Consider the following 21,401-nt stretch of genomic DNA (forward strand, 5'->3'; position numbering starts at 1 on the left):
GCAGAAAGCCCTCTCCCGCTCAAAAAAAAAAAAATAATAATAATAATAAAAGGGATACCACGAAAGCTAGGTCATGAATTTCCCCGCCGAGCACTGCCCACACACAGAACAACTCAGAAAGGACCCGGGGACCCCGCCGCCCCCCCTGAGGGCTGGCAGTGGGCGGCGGGCAGCCGTTACCTTCGCTCTTGCCCAGGATGCGGCAGCACAGGTTCTGCAGCAAAACGTTGGGTGATTTTTGGTCCGGAGTCGCCATCGCTGCCGGGGAGGAGGAAGAGGAGGAGGATAGAGGAGGAAGACGGCAGGGAGGGAGGCGAAGAGGCTGGCCCCCGCCGCCCCGCGCCAGCAGCCGGCAGCGCGCTGGGCCGCTCGCCTACGGCGCCATTTTAACGGAGCCCGCCCAGCGCCGCAGCCGCCGCCGGCCCGCGCCCACCGCGCCGCTGCGAGGGGCGGCCCCGCCGCGCCCCGAGACCCGGCTCCGCCCCGGGCTCCCCGGCAGGGAAATGGCGGGCGCCGGGCTCCGGGGGTGGGAGCGGTGTTGTAGGGGCGGTGGGGACAGCCAGGGAGTGTGGCGGGCTTAGAGCGCACGGGGTGGCTCTGCACGGCCTCGGGGTGCTGGGTTTAGGCGGCTGGAAGCAAGGTGGAACTCGCTGGGGTTGGCAGAACGGCATCCCGCGTCAATAAACGGGGGCTGCGCCTCCGCTAGGTGAAGGGAAGGCTTCAAATCTTAATTAATGTATTTATTTTTGGTGCCAAACGCCCAAAGAGCCTCCCTTCGGCTCTCCGTGGCTTGCCAAGGGTGGTTATCGCAGTACCGCTGCCAGCGTTACCTCATGTGGGCACAGTGTCGTGGAAGGGGTTGCTCCACCAGGCAGCAAAAACAGTTTGTTCACATTTACACACACACACACAAACAAACAAACAAACAAAAATAAACAAACAAATAAATAAATAATAATAATAATAAAAAGTGTCAGGAAGTGGTGTTGCTCTACAAAATCTTTAAAAGCTCTAAGGGAATCCGGTCACTGGCAAATAAATCCTCTGTTACTTCTTGTGGATGGGTATTACAAATCCCTTCTGGCCATTTTAGCAGTGCTAATTGTGTCATGTTTCTAAAATCTGAAGATGTTATAGAGGCGCAAGGCTGTCTCTAAATTGTAGAGGTGTGGATATGAAGGGTGGATAAGGAAAAGGCTGGATGGCTGCAGGCAGGGACTTGATGTCAACAACTCAAAAAGTGAAAAGTGGTGTCCTTCAGGGGTCTGCTGGGACCAGTACTGTTTTATACCTTCATTAACAAGGACAGTGGGATTTGAGTGCACCCTCAGCAAGCTTGCTGATGACACCAAGCTGAGTGGTGCAGCCGACACACTGGAGGGAAGGGATGCCATCCCTCTGGACCTGGACAGGCTTGAGAGGTGGACGCACATGAACCTCATGCCACTCAACAAGACCAAGTGCAAGTTCCTGCACCTGGGCTGGGGAAATCTCAAACGTGAATACAGGCTGGGTGATGAGTTATAGAATCATGGAATGGCTTGGGCTAGAAGGGACCTTAAAGATCATCTAGTTCCAACCCTTCTGCCATAGGCAGGGATGTCACCCACTAGATCAGGTTGGCCAAGGCCCCATGCAGCCTGGCCTTGAACACCTCCAGCAATGGGGCATCGATTGAGAGCAGCCCTTCAAAGAAAGGCTTGGGAGTGCTGGTGGATGAAAATCTCTACTTGAACCAACAACATGCACCTGTAGCCCAGAAAGCAAACCACATCCTGGGCTGCATCAAAAGAAGTGTAGCCAGCAGGTCGAGGGAGGTGATTCTCCCTCCTATATTCTGCTCTTGTGAGACCCCACCTGGAGTGTGTGTTCAGCTCCGGGGCCCCCAGCATAAGAAGGGCATGGATGTATTTGAGCAAGTCCATCAGAGGGCTGGAGTGCCTCTCCTATGAAGACAAGCTGAAGGAGTTGAGCTTGTTCAGCCTGGAGAAGAGAAGGCTCTGGGGAGACCTTACAGTGGCCTTCCAGTGCCTAAAGGGGACTACAGGAAAGCTGGGCAAGGACTCTTTTTTCAGGGGGTGTAGGGATAGAACAAGGAGTAATGGCTTTAAACTAAAAGAGGGGGGAAATTTAGACTAGAAGTTAGAAGGAAGTTCTTCCCTCGGATGGTGGTGAGGCACTGGCACAGTTTGCCCAGAGAAGCTATGGATGTCCCATCGCTGGAGGTGTTCAAGGCCAGGCTGAATGGGGCTTTGGGCAACCTGATCTAGTGAGTGGTGGCCCTGCCTAGGGCCCTGCCTAGGTGTCCATGCCCATGGCAGGGGTTGGAATTAGATGATCTTTAAGGTCCATTCCAGCCCAAACCATTCTGTGATTCTCCAATAGGAACATGCTGTTAAAATGGCCTTACTCAAGTGTGTCTGCAAGCAAAAGTACTAATTTAAGCTTTTCAGCCCCAGTAAAACTACATCCTACGTTATGCTGCTGAAATAGTGTAACAGCAGTCAATTCTGTTACATTACTGGGAATATATTATTTAATTTCTAGCCTCTTTTTCCCAAGGAATCAGGCTTATATGGTTGTTGTATGTGTCAGTGCCTCCTCATAACTGCTGGATCTTTTAAGCAACTTCAAACAAAATTAGTAGAGAGAGCTCATACATATACTTAATAAAATGTTATAGAAGTCAGTGGCTGAGAGTACTAAAGTCTAAGTTAGTGCCTACTCAAAATGAAAGGACAGGAGGACTTGGTTCTCCCTCTTCTGCTTGCTGCTAGCAAACTGCCCAATTGGTATGCACGTCCAGGTCAGCATGCTGCAGCTAGATCTGAGCTAGCTGAAGTACCAGCTACTTCTTGTCTGGTCCAACAGATCTGCAGGATGCAGGAACTGAAGATGTATGGGACGGAGAGCTTTTGAAATACCATGGGAAGTTGTCAGAAAGACACAGGAAGGTACAAGCTGCTGGGAAATACAGGAGACAAAGCTTCATTAATTCCACTGCTCGCAGAGCTCCTTGCTTTTCTTCTTCATGAAAAGAAGTGGCCCGGCAATCCTGCCTTAGAAATGCTAGCTCTGATGAAGCAGTCTGCTAGCATATGGAGGTTGTCATGGCTCTACCAATTCCAGCACAGCTATGGTCACTTAAATCAACTTAAGATATTCCCCTGCATTTTTATGGGCATACAGAATCACGTCTTAATTTGTTTCATTTTTGAAAAGAGAAAGAAAACATATCAAGTATTTGTTCTTATTGTACAGCTGTAAGCTCAATCCACAATGCTGTGCTTGGCCTCTGAGCATTGCACAATTAAAAAAAAAAAAAAAAAAAAAGGAAAGAAAAAAAAAGTAATTACCCTTCAGATTGTTTTAATGCAGAAGAAAATACATCAGTTAGTGTAGTTGAGTGCGTGCTTTTAAAAGTCTGACAATGACGAAACAAGGAATTTAATTCATCCACAGAAGCTTAAAAAAGGAAGCTTATAAGGGAGATGGTTCTGATAGTCCTGATATAAAGCTATTTAGCTTTGTAACAGAAGAATGTACAGTGAGATCCAGCAGAAGATGGAAGCTGAAGCTTGGCAGACTAAGGCTAGAAAAATCTGTGGTTTAAATTCAGTAGGGATATCTAATCGGTAGAGAAATACATTTAAGGGCATGACACTCTCTCCATATCTTCAGCATTTTAAATCAGCCTTCTGTTACAAACTTAGCAATCAAATACAAATTGACACAGAAGCTACTGAGTAATTGTTGAGTGTGTGTTACACACAAGATCAGACTAGAGGGCATCACAGCCCTTTTTGGTGTTCATCTGTTTAAATCAAAGCAGCAATGCTAAGAAAATGCTTCTTACTATAAAAACCCTGAGGGCTAATTGCTCTTGTTTTCTTAACTTCTTTATGGTTATGTCTGCAGGGTGCAATACCTTACACAGCTTTAGCTGTTGGTGGGACACACCAAGATCAGCAGAACATCATGCCGACGCCTCCAGCATTTCACTGTGCCAGACAGACAAATTCTGAGTGTTTTAGGGTGAGCTGTTGCGACTCAATTTTGGGTAGATGAAATTTTCCCTATGCAAGAGTAGGGCTCAGATGAAGAGATAATTTGATCCAAACAGTTTAACCATCATCCTAAGCTTAATAGCTATGTATTGCAGCCTATCTGTTGCAACTTTAACAATATCTCAGCCACTTCTCTCCTTTCAAAACTCCCCACTTAAGCTGTTCTCTTGGTTGAGGAGCCTGAACTGTGTTCCATAATGCTGTATACCTACACAAAGTCAATTGAATTGACAGGTATATCCAAAAAGAAACCTGTTTTGAAATACTTAGGAGATGTCAGAAACTTTGACGTATGCTGTGTGAAGGCAAAATGAAGGACATTTTTATTTTATATTTTGGAACTTTTTTGAGTATTTATAGTAAAATAACATTTTTGACAAATAATACTAGCTGTCATACTGTGTTTTGCTTCTCAGCACATCTGTCCTTCTTCTCTGATAAATTCAGATCAACCTAGTACTTCACAGCACCACAAAGCTGTTGAGGCTGTCAGGGCCCTCTGGAGGCCACCAGGCCCCAGCCCTGCCCCAGCAGGGCCACCCAGCGCAGGCTGCCCAGGCCCATCTCCAGGCGGCTTTGGAAGGCCTCCAAGGAGGAGACCCCACAGCCTCTCTGGGCAGCCTGTGCCAGGGATCCTCACCCGCACAGCACAGAAGTGCTCCTGGAGCTCAGAGGGAGCCTCCTGGGGGCCAGGTTGTGCCCAGGGCCTCTGGTCCTGGCACTGGGCACCTCTGGCAAGAGCCTGTCTCCGTCCCCTCTGCAGCCTCCCCTCAGACATAGATGAGATCCCCCTGAGCCTCCTCTTCTGCAGGCTGGGCAGTCCCAGCTCTCAGCCTGTTCTCACAGGAAAGATGTTGTTAGCCATGAACAGAATTCCTTTCCAAAATAAAGATACACAGATGTACACTGAAACTCACTCAATATTAGATGTTATTGATTACATAGGCATTATATATCTTTCTAATGAATAGTATAACTGGAGCCAGCAAATAGGTATTCCAACAACCTCAAACTACTTTTGACGTTTTGGACATTTTCTAAGTTCCTGTGCTGCCCATAGTATCACAGTCATGCTACATATATGGAGCTTTAGGAAAAAAAAAATATCTCATTGAGTCATCTTCCATCACAAAGTGATTTGGTGAGGACGTTTTGCAAGAACACTTCTACTTCGTCCAAAAAAAATGCCATCAAAATATTTTTCAAAATGTGACAAGTATTTCATTTTTTAAAACAGAATAATAATTTTGGAAAGGAGCCTGGAAAATTAAACTCTGTAATAAAGCTGGATGAATATTTCCAACTATATGTTTCATTTGGTGTACAACATCAGCTTCTCAATACGAGTTTTGACCATATCTGGCTTCAGTATTTTAGAGCAAAGGCTTTTGATCTTTCTCCCATTGTATTTAGCATTGGTATGGCCTCACCTTGAATACCGTGTGCAGTTCTGGGCTCCACAATTTAAAAAGGATGTGAAGATACCTGAATGCATCCAGAGGCCAGGGCAACAAAGCTGGTGAAAGGGCTGGTAAAACTTCTTTACCATGAGGGTGGTCAAACATGGGGGCAAACAGGCTTCCTAGAGAGGTGGTTGATGCCTACTCGTCCTGATTATTAGGATATTAGGATATTAGGATTATTAGGCATTAGGATAATGCTTTGAATAATGTTTTAACTTGGGGTCTGCCTAGCAGCAGTCTGACAGCAGGACTCGATGATGAAGGTTGAAGGTCCTTCCCAACTGACACTGCTCTATTCCCAGCCCTAAAAGAAAGAGGAGGGGAAATTACCAAAATAAGATGCTGAATCCAAAGATGCTATCTAGCAGACCAATCAAAAAATATGTACTTGTGCATTTGTAATGAGATTACTTCTATAAATGTGATAATATCACGAGGCAAAAATAACTCATTAAATATAGCATAGGTCAATAACAAAGCTCTACAAAGCACTGCAATACTTTGCAAGCAGGAACGACAGGGTAATTGGAGTTTTTGGATCAATTTTCTCCTTTGTTGTTGTTGCTGTTGTAGCTAATTTCACTATAAAGCAATAAGGTCAGAGATACTTTTTGTTTTTGATTAACCTTACTTTGTTTACTCTTTTCCCCAGGTGCATGTGTCTCATGCCAGTAGCAACTCTCACGTCTGCGTGAAAGCCTCAAGGTCAAGGTTTAGGTTTTTCCTCCTATCATAGAGGAGAAGAGACAGCAACCAGTTGGGATAGGAGGAACCAATTCTTCCCGTGCTTTTTTAAAAGTGTAAATTGATAAACAAATGACATCTTTTGATTGTATTTGAACCAGCTTTATTTATGCAGTTTTCTGACAGGGTACTCTTTAAGGGGTCAGTCTGAAGATTTTGCTCTGTAATGCTTTTAAAAATGTTTATTGATCTTTTTGCTGCCCTCTCAGTGTTCAGAGAGTTTTCCTGATACTTGTTCTTTTCCTTTCTAATGAACTTGTCAGGAAATGATGAAACTAACTATATCTCTAGCTGTGTTAAATGTACAGGGTGAACAATTTCAAAAACTAGATTAAAAACTGTTTTCTTTCCTGCAGGTCTATTCTGACTACAGCTGTTAGTCATTTTTTTGACAATACGTGCATTTCCAGAAAGAACTGATTGTCAAGGTAACAATATCTCCTGCAGAACACATCTCGAGGTTCGTCTTCCTACAAATATTGGAATAAAAACTGCTCTTCATTCAGTGAACCATTTATGTTCCTGAAGCTGATCATCTGTCTTATAAAGCTCATCTGATACCAGCCTGAGCTTTTTTCCGTGAGAAATCTTGAAGATCACTGGCTTCAGTCACAGTATTAGGAAGAACCTGTGGATGTTTCTAAGGAAGGATATAAACTAACTTCAGTCTGTAGCCCTCTTAAGAGAATAAGAAAAATTCCTACTGTTCCTGCCACATTGTAACCTGATGATTAACATCCTGTGTATCTAAATTAGTGAATATGGTATTTTTCTCTGCTTCCTATACTAAACTATTGAATCACTTTGCTATGCCTGGTTAAAAAGCTACCATGTTCTGTTAAGCTAAGAGGTGCAATAAATTGGGTCCGACAAGGTGACTTTTAAGGCCTGAATTTACAAAGGAATGTAGGAATACATTCCTTGTCTTAAACCTAGCTTATAACATCGGTGGGGGTCAGACTTGTGAGTGTCTTTGTGCATTGAAGCTTAAATCACATGCTCTGGGTGCTGAGGTGAGCAGATGATGCTATAAAACGTCAAAGCGCTGCTTGTTACCACCACCGCTGAACAGGCAGCAATAGTGGGGCTACAGATAAAAAGAGCAGCACTGGAACTACAAGTTTGCTGATTCTGAAGCATGTGGTTTAGCAGGAGAGCCACGTTTGGTTCCTAACTGCTGAACATTTCCCTCTCCTGTGGGAGGGCAGTTTTTCTGTAGGTAACTTCCACTGCATTCAGCTGTTGAAAGGTTTCTTAAAGGTACTAATTACAGTGGGTTAGAAACAAATCTTACCATTTTCTTCCTCCTGAAAATCTGGGACAGATGAAAGCATATTCTAGAAGAGTCAGGCTCCCAGAAACAGACATAAACACACAGGAGCAGATACGTGCAGATAGTAACTGGAGCCTCTGAGAATGAGGTTTGTTAACTCTGTTTCGTGGGTTTCCTCCATGTAATTGGATCAGCTTTTAACGGAGAACCTACGTGGACATACCCTGTGTTTCCATTTATAACAATAATCTGATAACACCTTATATCTCAGAGCATTTGGCCCTGCACAATTTCAGCATTCTCGGAGGCAGACAAGGGTTAGAATCGCCATTTCACAGACAATCGAACGTGGAAATGTGGACAGGCACAGGTGAAGCATTTTGCCCAAGGTTATAAAGGAAATATCTGGCCAGCCCCAGAAGACAACCCCGATCTTCTCTTGTTCTTATACTTTAACCACAGAACCGTTTTTCCTTCCTACTTAGAATGCTTTCAGTGTTTTTACAAGCTGCAATTATCCTTTGACTGCTTTCTATTTAAAGATGGGGCTCTGTACTCGGCACATCTCGAGAGCACACACCAGCAACAGATGTTTGTTATGAACAGATTTTTCATGTTTCTTAAACCTGAGGAAAGAAAACATTATTAGCTTTCTAATGCCAAAAGCATTCTAAAAGTCAGAAAGTCCTCTTCGCCTCAGTCTAAGAACAGTGAACATTATATTCCAAATAATTGGAAATTATTCATTTTTCTCGTGAAGATTGGGATTCACAGGATTATGATTACAGCTACTATTAGTGCTTTATGAAGGAGAGTATAGTAACAGCGACATAATCTCTGTGTAAAAGTCTTCTAATAATCTTCTCTAGGAAAATCTTTTCTTCCACATGAGTTGCTGGTAATTTGAATAAATTAGGCTTGCCTTCAGTTGCCTCAGATTTCTTACAGACCTGAATAGCATGGGTTATCATCCTACCTTACACAGACACCATGAGACAAATACATGATCAAATAATCAAACAAAGCAGAGTCCAGTCCAGGACACTATGCAGATTCATTTCATTTCCCAGTGGCTTCCTCTGCAGCAGAGAAACAGAACAGAAAACAGGCGGAACTGGTGATCAAACAGATAAGATGGAGAGCATTACGCAGAATAAGACCATCGCTGTCCACTTGATTGAAAAGAAGGAAGAATTTCAACAACTCGACTTGCATGAGCTAACACTTGAAACATCAATGTTGGATGAAAGTCAGAAATTTTCCTGAACTAACGTAATGTGAGGTGCCTGCACTTGGTTATGGGCACCTCAGGACTCCAGATGCCCAGGTATCTTCGGCTAAGAGCACGGCAGTCATTCTCATCGAGGGAGAACTTCACAAATATGGAGCTGCTGGGAAAAAAATGGTGTTACTCAAGAAAGCCTGTGCCTGTGTAACTATGGACTACCTTGCATGAGCAAGGCTGGAGTACTGCCACGCAGTCAGCCTTGGCTTAGGGAATGGGAAAAGTTGTCCAGAGAAAGCAAACCTCGCGTTTGAAAGCTGTTTCCGTGCCATGGCAGCTTACTGGTAAGCTGCATCACAAGCCTGTTGCTGCCTCAGCACGAACCTGCGAAATTGGTGATGCTCGTGTTAGCCTTGTTATAGGGTGGCTGGTGTAGGAATGTAAAAGCAGGTTTATTTGGACTCTCCAGCTGAAGGTATCCAGCGGGCAGAAAGGAGGAGAGCTGTGGTTAAGGAAACCATGTGCTTTGCCCCCAAACCCTTGAGCTGTGCACCTGCAGCAGCAGAGGGAGAGGAGGCTCACGTACGTACAAAAGACGGGGCAGGAAGCTCCGGAGTGCCTTGTAAATTAAAAAAATAAACAGATAAATGCAAGAAGCGGTTTGAAGCTCATCCCCATTCAAAGCGAGGACGCCAGGTGGCACTGCAGAAGGCGAAGAAAACCCTCCCGCACGGCTGGGCTCCTCTGCCACAGGCAGGGCACGAACCGAGGCGCATCAGGGAGGGGAGCGCTGGTCTCAGGCGGCTGCTGCACAGCAGCGAAGATGAAGGGCACGCAGCATCCAGCCAGGAAATGGCCCGTACGGATGTGGTGCTGGTTTTGGGAGTGCGAACTGTATGTCTCACTTGGAGGAAGAGGGCTGCTGGGTTTTGCCTCGCTGTTACAGGGTGCATTAGGTGCTTACCGCGCCGTGCTGGTTCCTGCCCGCTGTCTGAGGCTGCGGCTGGTGGTGCCCACCCCAGAGACAGCCCAGACACCAAGCAAACCTCCCGACGGGCACCCCAGGGCTCGGGCTCCTCCCCAAGCTTTGCTGCTTCTGCTCAGGCAAAACCACATAGCAGCAGCTTCGCTCTCCAGACTCGCACATCATCATCTCGGCTGGTAAAAAAATGCATCTTGCATTTCTTCTTTTCTTTCTGCTGCTCTTTATTGAACGCTTCATAACTTCCTAAGAGAGAAGTGAGTTTTCTTGCACCAGAAGTGCGGCTCCTTGAGCTGCTTGGGCCATTCAACTTGTTCACATAAGAGGGTTTGACTTGAGAGACTGCTGCTGGACCGCACACGTGCTCTGCATCTCCCTGAGTTCCTCTCCCCCGAAGGCATTAAATATGGAGCAGGCCCATCTGCTGGGCTGTGCTTCTGCCACATATGAACCAGAGCAGCAGGACTCTGTAGCAGTGGGGGAGGAGAATAGGTTGTGGAAAGAGGATGAGCACAGAAATGCATTTGAAGGATTGCAATTTGTTCGGTGTCAAATGACTTGTCAGTGCTTTTTAGGTAGATATCCGAGATTTCGGCTGGTGACATCAGTGCTGGTCAGGAGAGACAATAACACTCCCAATTTAAATCTCAAGAGGATGTTCAGTTTCAGACGCTAATAAAAGGGTTTGCAGAAGTCAGATCTAACTATAGACAATATATAATTGAGCACCTCCAACGTCATTTCCTTAGAAGCCTGATACAATGACACGCTTCTCGGGCTGCGTTGAGCCCTGGAGTCTATCAAACCATCATGTCTCAGCCCTATGCAGAGGAACTGCAGATAATCAATCTTTATTTTTTCCTCTCCTAGATCAACAAATTCTCCAAGTGCATGAGAGGACATGGCACTGGCAGGCCTGCCAGAGGAGATATGCCAAGCCAAAAAATCACAATGTCACATGAGGGTGCGCGAAATGAGGTGTGCAGAGCACCTGCTTTCGCTGCTCCTATGCACGAGAGCCCGAGGTTGAGATGATGACCTTCAGGACATCCTGCAAGATTCAGCTGCTTACCCCACTCTTTTCTGCAGGTGTGAGGAAGGGTCCTAAGATTTATTGCATATGTTTTGTTGAAGCTGTTGGTTTTTTGCTGTGTACAGCTCACCCACAGGACGAGGCGGGTCTATCAGAAGTCAGAATGCATCACTGCTTTCAGATGACCAGTTCCACCTTGTAGTTTGTTTTTGCTAAGGGTAAAGATGTAAATCAGAAGCACAGTTAATAGATTTTAAGCTACTATTCCCAAATTTCTTTTAATCTCAAGTCTTTTTGTACATATTTCTTAGAAATATTAATGCAGCTGTGAAGAAGTTTTGATAATATATCGGAATAGAATTTGTAAGATACATTAAAAAAAAAAAAGTCTTTACAAATAATAGATCAAAAAATAAAAACACAATTCAGTTGTCTGCTGTTACTTACATTAATCTGTAAGTATTCAAAAGTGGCCACAGACTCCAGGAAAACCATAAAGCTTAATACTAATAAGGAAATTCATTAAAAATGATAATAATTTTAAAAATCTCACCGGGAAACTGTATTATTTATTTTTCCTATTTTGCATTTTTCCTATCTTGAAAGTGTGTCATCCAGTCAGGAAGCAATGTAGCTCAGATGATTAACATTATGGCACATATCGGAGAATGGACATCAAGATACAGAGGACAAGAATATTCATCCGCTGAAGCTTTTTTGGTAGGGAAGCAATGCACAAATAGTAAAGGAAGTCCTTGATATCACAGCAAGATGATCAGGAGCTTCCAGAGCTCACTGCAGAAAAGCACGGAGAAACAGTGAGCTTCATTAGCTCTACAATATAGAAAAATAGCATCAGTTGTGGATAGATTTTTTTCACCATTATTCGCTCCACCACATCATGCATTTTTGAAGGCACAGGCATATTTAACTGGAACATTTCACGCAGAATTAAATGCACATGTCAATTAAACGGTCCTTAAAACATCTTACGTCAGTATAATTGAGATCAATTTTAGGTACAGCTGTCAGCTAAATAAAGGAATCAAAATTATTGACAGGGTTTACTTCATAGCTCATGAAAGTTAATTTTCCATTGACGTCGCTGTCCTCTGAGCATCGCTGCTGTTTTTCCTCTCCAGGATAGGTCTGCTCTGTGCCATCCCCAGTTTTGTAAGATGCTGCCGCAGAGCCTCTATATTCTTTCCAGTAAACAAATTCCTCCAGCTCAATAACACTTTTCTCTGGGTTTGTTTGATGAGGCTGAGGTCAGGAAACAAAAGGATTTTGTTCTCCCGATACTGGATATTGCATTGCTAGAGTTGCTTTCACCAGCCTAGCCTCTTCTCCAATTTCAAACTTGGATGAAATAAAAACACTCCCGCTGTCATTTGCAGTCGCATGTTCCTCCTTGGTATCCTACATCACTTTCCCGTGGTAAATATGTTCTTCCCTGATATCAATTTCCAGATGTTCGGGGGAGTTTTAATAATAAATGAAATAGGATCTATCTGGCCTGTAGCAGAGAGGAAACAAAGGATGTGCACAACTTCAAAGCTCATTTGGGTTTCAGTTCCTTCCTCCCTTTAGTCTACTGACACACATTTCACGGGAACATATACACCTCAGCTGCCTTCTCTACCTTCAGCCCATGCAATTTTAAAGGCACTTTTAGGCTCTTTACTTCCCCTTATCATGGAAATACAATCTTTCAGGGAAGAAGTGGAACAGACAGAGGCGGAAACTATTTCGCCGTCTTAACATAATTTGCCCACGTTCAATGGTATCAGAACGCAGAGTCTGGGCATGTGCTTCAGATAGAGCCCAGACCATGCCACAGAGAGGCCCCAGCCTGCACTTTTTATTTTATCCCCCTGTGATATCTGGTTTTAAAAAGGTACTTTTAAAAAATGATGCATCCAGAAGTAATTATTTTCAAACCTTGAGTCTTAAACAAACTGCCAAATAGGAGAGATGAGGCCAGACTTTCACAACTGCGAGGCACAAAATGAAATCTAGAAAGGTTTTTACAGAACATTTTAACTGTATTTTCTACAGGTTTCTTAAAAGACATAGCTTGATGCTAACTAAAACAAAACCAAAAAACGAAAACCCACCACAACAAAAAAAAACAGTCAAGAGCAACACCACCAACCCCAGCATTTCTGCTTTGGTTTAATTTTGTAAAGATTTGTGACTAAAGAATGACCACGGTATATTATTTAGCTTCTCTTCACAAAGACCATCTTCTTTTCCCATTACAAATTGACAGTGGATTACTGTGCTCCCTCCTGCAAGTAGTCATTGATTATATCTTTCTATCAGCTAATTGCAAGCAAATCCTTCCTGGAAATTCTTGCCAGGAATTCTGGCCAGAGAAGGCTCTGTAGCAATAATGCCAGGCTGAGATCTGTGCTAGAAGAATTGTGCAAGGCAAAGTATGTTACCAGGAACTGCATGTAAATTTCCCACTAAATTACACAGAACTAACTGTAAATACAAAAAAAAGGAACAAGCAAAGAATTCCCTCAGCTTCCTCTTTGGCACTGCTGCTGCATGCAAAGGTGGCAAAGAGTAGAACTGGCCCCTGTGCAATGCAATAAATGAATGGATATGATGACCCGTTACCTGTCTTTTCAGACCTTTTAGGAAAGATATTTTCTCATAGATTTGTCATGATGAAACAGATTCACAGTCTTGCATTCCCCTGCAGACAAGAACTTTCTGGCTGAAAAACCTACCTGGTTTCCAATAGGAGAAGCAGGCAGGAAGAAGAGGAATGTTTTAGTTCTTTTTTTTAACATCTTATGTCCATGTGTTAGTCCTCACATCTGCCAAGTAGTTGGAGAATGTCCTTTTAGACTATCAATAGCTTCTCCATCATGAGATTTATGCTCTATCCCCTTAATCTCTATACCTGAGGTAGTGTTAAACTTTTACACACATCAGTATATTAAAATGGTGAAAGGGTTAAAAATAATTTATTTATTTTTAGAAGTTTAAATGCACAACAGCAGCCTTTTGTGTTTATCAAACCTTTCCTCTGGCTTGCATGCTAACCATAGCATAATTATGTCAGCACTCAACATTGCTAGAAACGTACGTCTTGTGAATTTTTAGACTGCTATGTTGAATAAAGTAGGTGAAATGTTATCTTAAGATCTGAAATGATCATGTTCTGAAGAGCAGTTGTGTGCTTGCAGGAGAAAGAGCAATAACAGACTGATAAAAAGCCTAGAAGGGAACTCCTTTGTTAGATCTTCCCTGTAAAAACAGATGTATTTTTCTGCATACGTATTATTTTTATTATTTTAATGATTTATATATACTTACTGGGTTTCACTAATAGGAAAAGCAGGCAATAACAAGGCCAAAATTTAAAAGACCTTTAATTAGAGGTCACTGACAGAGCAGTATTGATGATGACTTGAACGCAGGATGGAGCAAGTTTATTTACTGTTCAGAAGAGGTTCTCATACGTTTTGTGTAGATGAGAACCATCCTTATAGATTCCTCAGAAAGTACAGCTGCTACCATAAACACTCTAGGTACACATCACACAATCCTATTTTAACTCTTTATACTGGGTCTCTCCCTCATTTTGCTTCACAGCTACATTTAATCCTGATGCAACTCTGTGGATTTCTGCATAGTTTTTCTGACTTATGCAAAGGATGAATACAGGTCATCCTGTTTAATTAGACTTCTGCCATAGCCTTGTCCTTCTGTAAGAAACACCCCTGAATATGTATGTGTTCTGGAGTCTGCACTTCCATTCTGACCTCTACAGATGTTTTTCTTCCACTGCAAACTGTGTCAGAGCCCAGAGTGCTCTAATTGGCCTTAATGGCCCTGACAAACCTCACCTGGGACTTCCATCCCTACACCTCCCTGTTAATAGGGCAAATGGGTTCTCAGGGCTGGGCCTTCAGGCTTAACCTGAACTATTTTGTAGCTCTGCCTGTCTCCAGCCATGTCTGTGCCTGGTCATAGACTCTGATGATCCAAACCGTGACCCTTGGACTTCCCAGTGTGACCTTGGCCCTGCCCTGTCATCATGGACCTGCCCAGTGAACAGTGGGCTGTGTTTGATGCTAGTTATCCTCACCAGACCTGCCCCTCGTCTTCAAATTGATTTCCTGGCCAGCTTGCCCCAGCTGGGAGGCAGCGGGATGGGGCCCTTGCTGGTGAGATCCCTACCCTGGTGGCCTTGCTATCACCCCTGAATCTCTGCCCCTTCAGAAGCAGTTGGTCACTGCTGCTATGTAGACAGTCACTAGTCACAGCACTTGGAGCACCATGGTTACTCCAAGGACAGTGAAAACATCTGCAAAACTGATTCTGAATTATGCAGCGGATTGTATTGGCTGGAAAGCTGTTAGAAAACAAACAACCTTAGGGCATTTGGAAAGACACCTCCATATTCCCCAGCACTATGAAAGTAGCATCACACAATGTCAATCAAATCTAAGACAACGTATTTCCAAGATTCCTACCAAAGGGTTAGCTGATGAACTACAGTCATGCTTTGTGCTTCGTCAGAGCAAAGAAAAGACAGGGAAAAGTATCATCAGGCTTTAGCAAAAAAAAAATAATAAATAAATAAATTAGAAATGTTTTGAGTAAACCAAGGCACTGTCATGGATAGGCTTTAACTGTAATGATGTGGCTATGGGAGAAACACTATTGTACAGATATTTTTTCACCATCATGATGAAGGCTGATAGTGCCAATGGTATAGGCTGTGAGAAGAGAAGGACCTACAGTTCCTTTAGCCAACCCCAATAAATCTGCCTCTGACAGGTGATGAATGTCTGATATTGAACTTAAAGACTTAATAAAGTACAGTTTAAAAATGATTGTGTATTTATGGCATACCCTGTTTGCATCTGCAAAGTGACTGAAGTCGAGTAATGACTCAGGCTGCCAGCAGAAGAACCTTTGCTTCAGTCTCATTTTGAAACACTTCTGAAAACCGGCAGTAACAGCTAAGATTTCTTATCTCTCAGGGGTATCAGGTATCTATTATTGATGGAAAAGATGAGCTGTGGCAGAACCATCTCTTAACAGGGAAACACTGATCCACATTCCATTCATTTAGAACGAGAATTGCTCCTACAAAATGAAAATGGCCTGCTCCAGCTGCTACAAGGCTGAAACTGATGAGAAAGATTTTGTGTGACATTAATTTTGAATGTCTTCCCATGACTTAAGTGACAGGATTTTGAAAGATTTTTATGATTGTATCATAAGAGGAATGCCTTAAGTCGGGGCAATAAAATCTCTATACTTGAAGCTGTTTGATCTGTAAAACAACATTTATGTATCTGACATACAAATATATAGGTTATAAATTTGTACGATCGTATGCAGCTCAGTGATACAGACCATACACATTTATGACATACAGAAGAACAAGATATATATTAAGAAGCAGGCTAAAGTGTCAAATATCAATATGCCCACAGCTAAAACATCATGTAAGACACTAACATTTAGCATGAAAGGTTGAGAGTGTGATCAGGTACTGGAACAGGCTCCCCAGGGAAGAGGTCATGATCCCAAGTGTTTCCTGGTGTTCAAGAAGCATTTGGACAACACTCTTAGATCTATGGTTTACCTCTCAGGTTGCACTACGTGGTGTCAGGAGTTAGACTCGATGATCTTAGTGGTTCCCTTCCAACTCAGAATATTCTATGAATTAAAACACAAGATAAACATTTCCCTTTAAAATACAGTTATAGCAGTGCGAAGATTTTAAAGGCTGTTCTCCGCAGTGTTCTCATTTAAACACTTGAATGGATATTCATACAAAACAAAGTAAAAATGAATACTCAATTAAAATGTGTGGTCAAATTGTCAACTGTGATTGCATTATTATATAAAATGAATTAGCAGGCTGCATTAGTTTCACTGTCTTGGCATAACTTTCATAGTTTCCTAGATTTTTTAGCTGCCACAGATGTCCACTGACTATTACTCATGCTAGGCAGCTGTGTATCAGCTATAGTCAAAAGGGCAAAAACATATACAATTATACTGTGGTAAACTAAAAACCAATAAGATTAATTTTGATGTATTTGCCGTTGTGCTGGATTTCAAGTCTTTTTTAACAGGTATGATCAGTTTTAAAAAATATATGGAATAGAAGAAAAACAATACCAGCTTTCTCTCATAGATGAGAAATGTAATTGTTTTACCTTGTTAAAAACGGTATTCCAAAAAAGCATGTTTGTTTGTCCTTAAAAAAACAAAAAAACACAACACACCACTCTCTCAAATGTCAATTTATATGTGATAGTACAGGGCTGACCTGAAATTGATGAAGAATTATCTTTGATACTAGATAGGAAAGTAATTGCATACTACACAACAATAGATGCAATTATTTCCTTTTCTACTAAATATAATAGCTTTTCAAATATAATCCTTTTTTATATTATTAAAATAAGTTTACCCATCAGAAATGTGGTTGGTTTTAGTCCTGACAATGGCCCAATTTACACATCCCTATAGCAATTACATAAATGTTCTCTGTAAAATAGTGATGATTAACATAGCTGATAAAATCAAGACGCCTTGGTCCACGGCTGTATAGCAACACTCTGTTATGCATATTATAGAGTTTCTATCTTGTGAAAGCAATTTTAAGACCAATATCCAGTGATATAAATATCTGTTGACTTCTGAAGGCAATAGAAGAATCAGTACTGACAGCGCGAAGTTACTTTGAAAACGAATTTAACCTGTACTTACCCTGTAGGTTTATACCTCTTTGGGATTTAGCTTCTTCCAAGGTTATGCCAGGGCAAATATGACAGACTTGGTCTTTAGCCAGGCAAGCAATCCAGGAAGTAATAGTTTTTACAACTCTTTCTTCTGCAGATGAAGGCAGGGAACTTCTTCCCAGTGGTAATTCAAGACAGTATTTCCTCCTCTATAAAAGTCAAACGTCAGCTAGACTTTAATTGTGAGAGTAGGATGCATTTATGTAAAAGTACAGGAAAGAAAAAAAACAGATATGATGGGAGCTTTTATAGGAATACCTTTCCCTCTCAGTAATGAGGGTGTCAATAGATTGCTAGATGTATTTACCAGAGACAAAGACTGTAAGAATCTAAAATGCCCTTAAACTGACATAGATCAAGTTCCTTGCACAGAAGATGTTGAGACAGGTTGACAAGCACAAAGCATTGCAGGGGCATTTATTAGCAGCTGATATCATACATTAGCTCTCATGTTGAATGTTACATTTTGGGAAGGGGGGGGTGGAAGAGAGGGAGGAAAACAGTTCTCAGTGGCTAGCTGAAAAAAAAAAGGAATGGCCGATCATCTGAGGAGCATCCTCTCCTGATACTCCTTTGCTCCTGGGGAGCAAGAGGTCAGACCCCGCCAGTGCAGGTTGCTCCCCAGGACAACCCACCACAACCACAGGAGCAGTAGTGCAGGGGTGAGCCTGTGTTGAGAACAACAGTGAGGGTGCACCAAAGGAAAGAACTGCCCCACAGTCTGTGGGGCAGCGTGGGGGCAGGAACACAGAGCTGGGAGGGAAAGGCAGGCTGCAGAAGGGCAAACGAAGACCCTTGGCAACGTAACTTTTACTGAGAGGCATTGATAACGGAGATCTAACATCCATCTACCTCTTCCCACTAAATGTTCCCAGCAGTATCACAAAAACAATGCAATCTTGTACCCAATTTAAACTTAAGCAATATCCTTGATGCAAACACCATCCACAGTGTTCACAGCAAACATACAGCAAGACTCCCACCCTTTACTTTTTATACTCTGAGTCTTATAGATCTCTTCAATCAGTGACTGCATCTTTCAGTTTAGTAAGCCTTAAAGTATTTTTCTTCCATGATTATTCTACACATTTATTTAATCCTTGAATCACTTTTTGAATCTAATCTTTTGGTTTCTCCATCAGCCTGTGATGATGATTTCCACAGTTAAATTATACACCTTACGAAAATGGATGCTTTTAATGTTGTTTTTGAACATTAGGTAATTTCACCTGCTGTCAGCTAGGTCTTATATCAGAATCACAGAATCATCTAAATTGGAGAAGACCCTGACCTACCGAGTCCCATCACTAAACCTTGTCTGTTAGTACCATGTCCACATATCTCTTAAATAAATACCTCCAGGGATGGCAACTCCACCACTTCCCTGGGCAGCCCGTTCCAGTGCTTGACCACCCTCTCTGTAAATACATTCTTCCAAATATCCAATCTAAAATTCCAGTTACATTACATGGGAAGTTGGTTCTAAAATTAAGACATGGAATGACCCATTAAATACTCCGTGCATGTTTGATTTCAGTTTCCTTTGGCAAGTGAACAGTACTATCTCTGCCTCACAGTGCTGCTCTAATTAAACATACATTCCAGGCAATGATACAAAAAGATAAAAATATTGTGGACTATTAAAATACTTCTTTATACATAAAAGGTGCAAATACTTTAGGAAATCAGTGAAATTTCTAGTTTATTTTCTCAGTCTTTGCATATTAAATAAAAGCTTATACAATACATATTTGGATGTACACTATTGGTTACCATTGATCATTTTTTCCATTAAATGCCTATTCTTAGGTGGCTATCATAGAACCTAATATTTGGTATTCTTGCCTGCCACTGCTAGGAGAGATTAAGATAGCCTAGCAAATTTCAAAGCACAACTTAAAGTGTTTTTAGTATAATATCCTGTATCAGTGATGATTACACCTTTATTTATATTCTTTAGCCCATGGTCTGGTAACAGCTACTCAAGAGGGAGCACTTTTTGTCTATTGTTTTCAGCTAAGAATGTTTAACGTGTAAGGTTTTAAGATTTAATGGTTTAAGATCTAACCCTGTTAGAAACTGAGTGCTCTTTCCACCCCTGAAACTTCTCTACCTGTAAATCAAAAACAAAACAAACAGAGGAGTATGATTCAAATGATTTGCTCATGCAAAGACTGAAAATCTGGCCAGTTTGGAAGCAACAGCAAGGGAAATATGCCTACTCTGAGCACCATAACAATTGAGTAGGCGGTTAAAAATTTGTATAGTTTATTACAACAACAACAACAAATACCTCTCCGTATCTTTCTCTCAGTAGTATATAATTTAAAAGCAAAAGTCTTCTAGGCAACTTCAGACTTAGTCTTCTGATCCTCAGGCATCTAGTATCAAAGAAGAAACAACCTTTTGGCCTTTGGGATCCAAAGATCCTCATATCCCATTCATCTTATTCTGTGAGTTATTTTGAAGTTTGAGACTTCATCATCAAATGAAGATGCCAGTCTAACACTCTTCAGAATTTCATTAATGCAATGTTGAACCAGAGAGATCATTCAGGTCAGGAAAAATCAGTCTCGATTTTTTTAATCACTGTGTCTTTTGCATCTTATAACATTCTCATTCATCTGTCTACTCAGGGTCTTCTCAAATTTCCCAGTTTCTCCTCAATAAAACCGAAGGTTTTAGGGGCCACTTTGATCTCTCTGGCACCTGGCTGAGCATGAAAGAGCAAATGTTTTGGATACTGATTCACATGTCAGCTATGTCAGTATGACATATTAGCCAGTTACAAGCTCACTCTGCCTTTGAAGCAACAGGATTTGAATTTCTTTCAAAGCTGAAGTAGATGTGAACTGACAGACTGAAGTCTATCTATCACAGCAGGGCAATGGTTAGGATATAAACGTATTAGACCTCCTCCCCTTCTGCTTAGAGTGTCTGGGCTGATTGGCTTTAAGTATTCGTTCCAGCAGGGCCTTACCCAAATTACTATGCAGAGGTGTGTCTGACTTTCTCCTGTGTTATGCTAGAACTTTGCTGGGAATAGCCATTCCTAGTCCTGCATTTTCAATCATTTACCAGGTTGTTTTTTCTCAAATTGTATGTGTGAGAGGGCAGAGACCAAGAAAACAAGAGACTCTGTCTCTCACTATTATTAGGCTAACTACAGCTCTGAGCTCCCCTAATCCCTGTAGCCTTCACTGGATCTGGGGTTGGAGTCCATGATTTTCCCTCTCTTTGTCTGGGCTTCAGGCTGCTGTGTCCCATACTCGACCCTTCAAACTTCCGCCTTTCAAATATCTATTTGGTTCCTGCAGTTTTCCTTTTCCTGGAAAATAAGACAGCATTATAGCATACTTAGCATTTGTAAGTAGTGGATCACAGTGGGAAAGGAAGCATGTAAGACAAGAACACATTTTTAATAAAGACTTTGCACAGTTCTTAGTTGTCTTCTCATATGAAGATTCTTCTGGTCTACATCTTTTCTACGTCTTTCAGACCCTCTTCTGCTCAGACCTCTAAGGTTTCTTAGCACATAGACCAGTTACCTCCCTATCTATGCAGACCAACGGGGCATGGCAAGAGCTTTAACCCACAATGGAGTCAATAATTGCATTAGTAGTACTTTTTGTCTTCTTCTTCTTTGTTAAAATGAGATGTATTTAGTTATAGTATATGACTATTGTTTTTTTTTTTTAGAAGCCTAAGTGCAAACAGACATATAAATCTGATGAAATTTCAGGCAATGATTGCTGTCCCAAGTTTCTTGACACTCTCTTCAGTGTCTCCATCCAGTATGACATCAACTTAAACCTGGTAAAAAATC

General features: G+C 42.1%; 1 protein-coding gene across 2 annotated transcripts in view; it reads right to left on the reverse strand.

Moving 5' to 3' along the window:
- The window catches only part of TUBGCP3 (tubulin gamma complex component 3), a 53,019-nt gene extending 52,642 nt beyond the window's left edge, over window positions 1–377 (reverse strand). For both annotated transcript variants that reach the window (XM_084306987.1, XM_084306986.1), the window contains exon 1: window positions 181–377. In XM_084306987.1, coding sequence (XP_084163113.1) covers window positions 181–256 — 76 coding nt within the window. In that variant the 5' untranslated portion in view covers window positions 257–377. The remainder of the gene's footprint in view (window positions 1–180) is intronic.
- Between the last annotated feature and the right edge of the window lie 21,024 nt (window positions 378–21,401).

Source organism: Netta rufina (genome assembly GCF_964035555.1).
Source record: "Netta rufina genome assembly, chromosome: 1".
Lineage (NCBI taxonomy): Eukaryota > Metazoa > Chordata > Aves > Anseriformes > Anatidae > Netta > Netta rufina.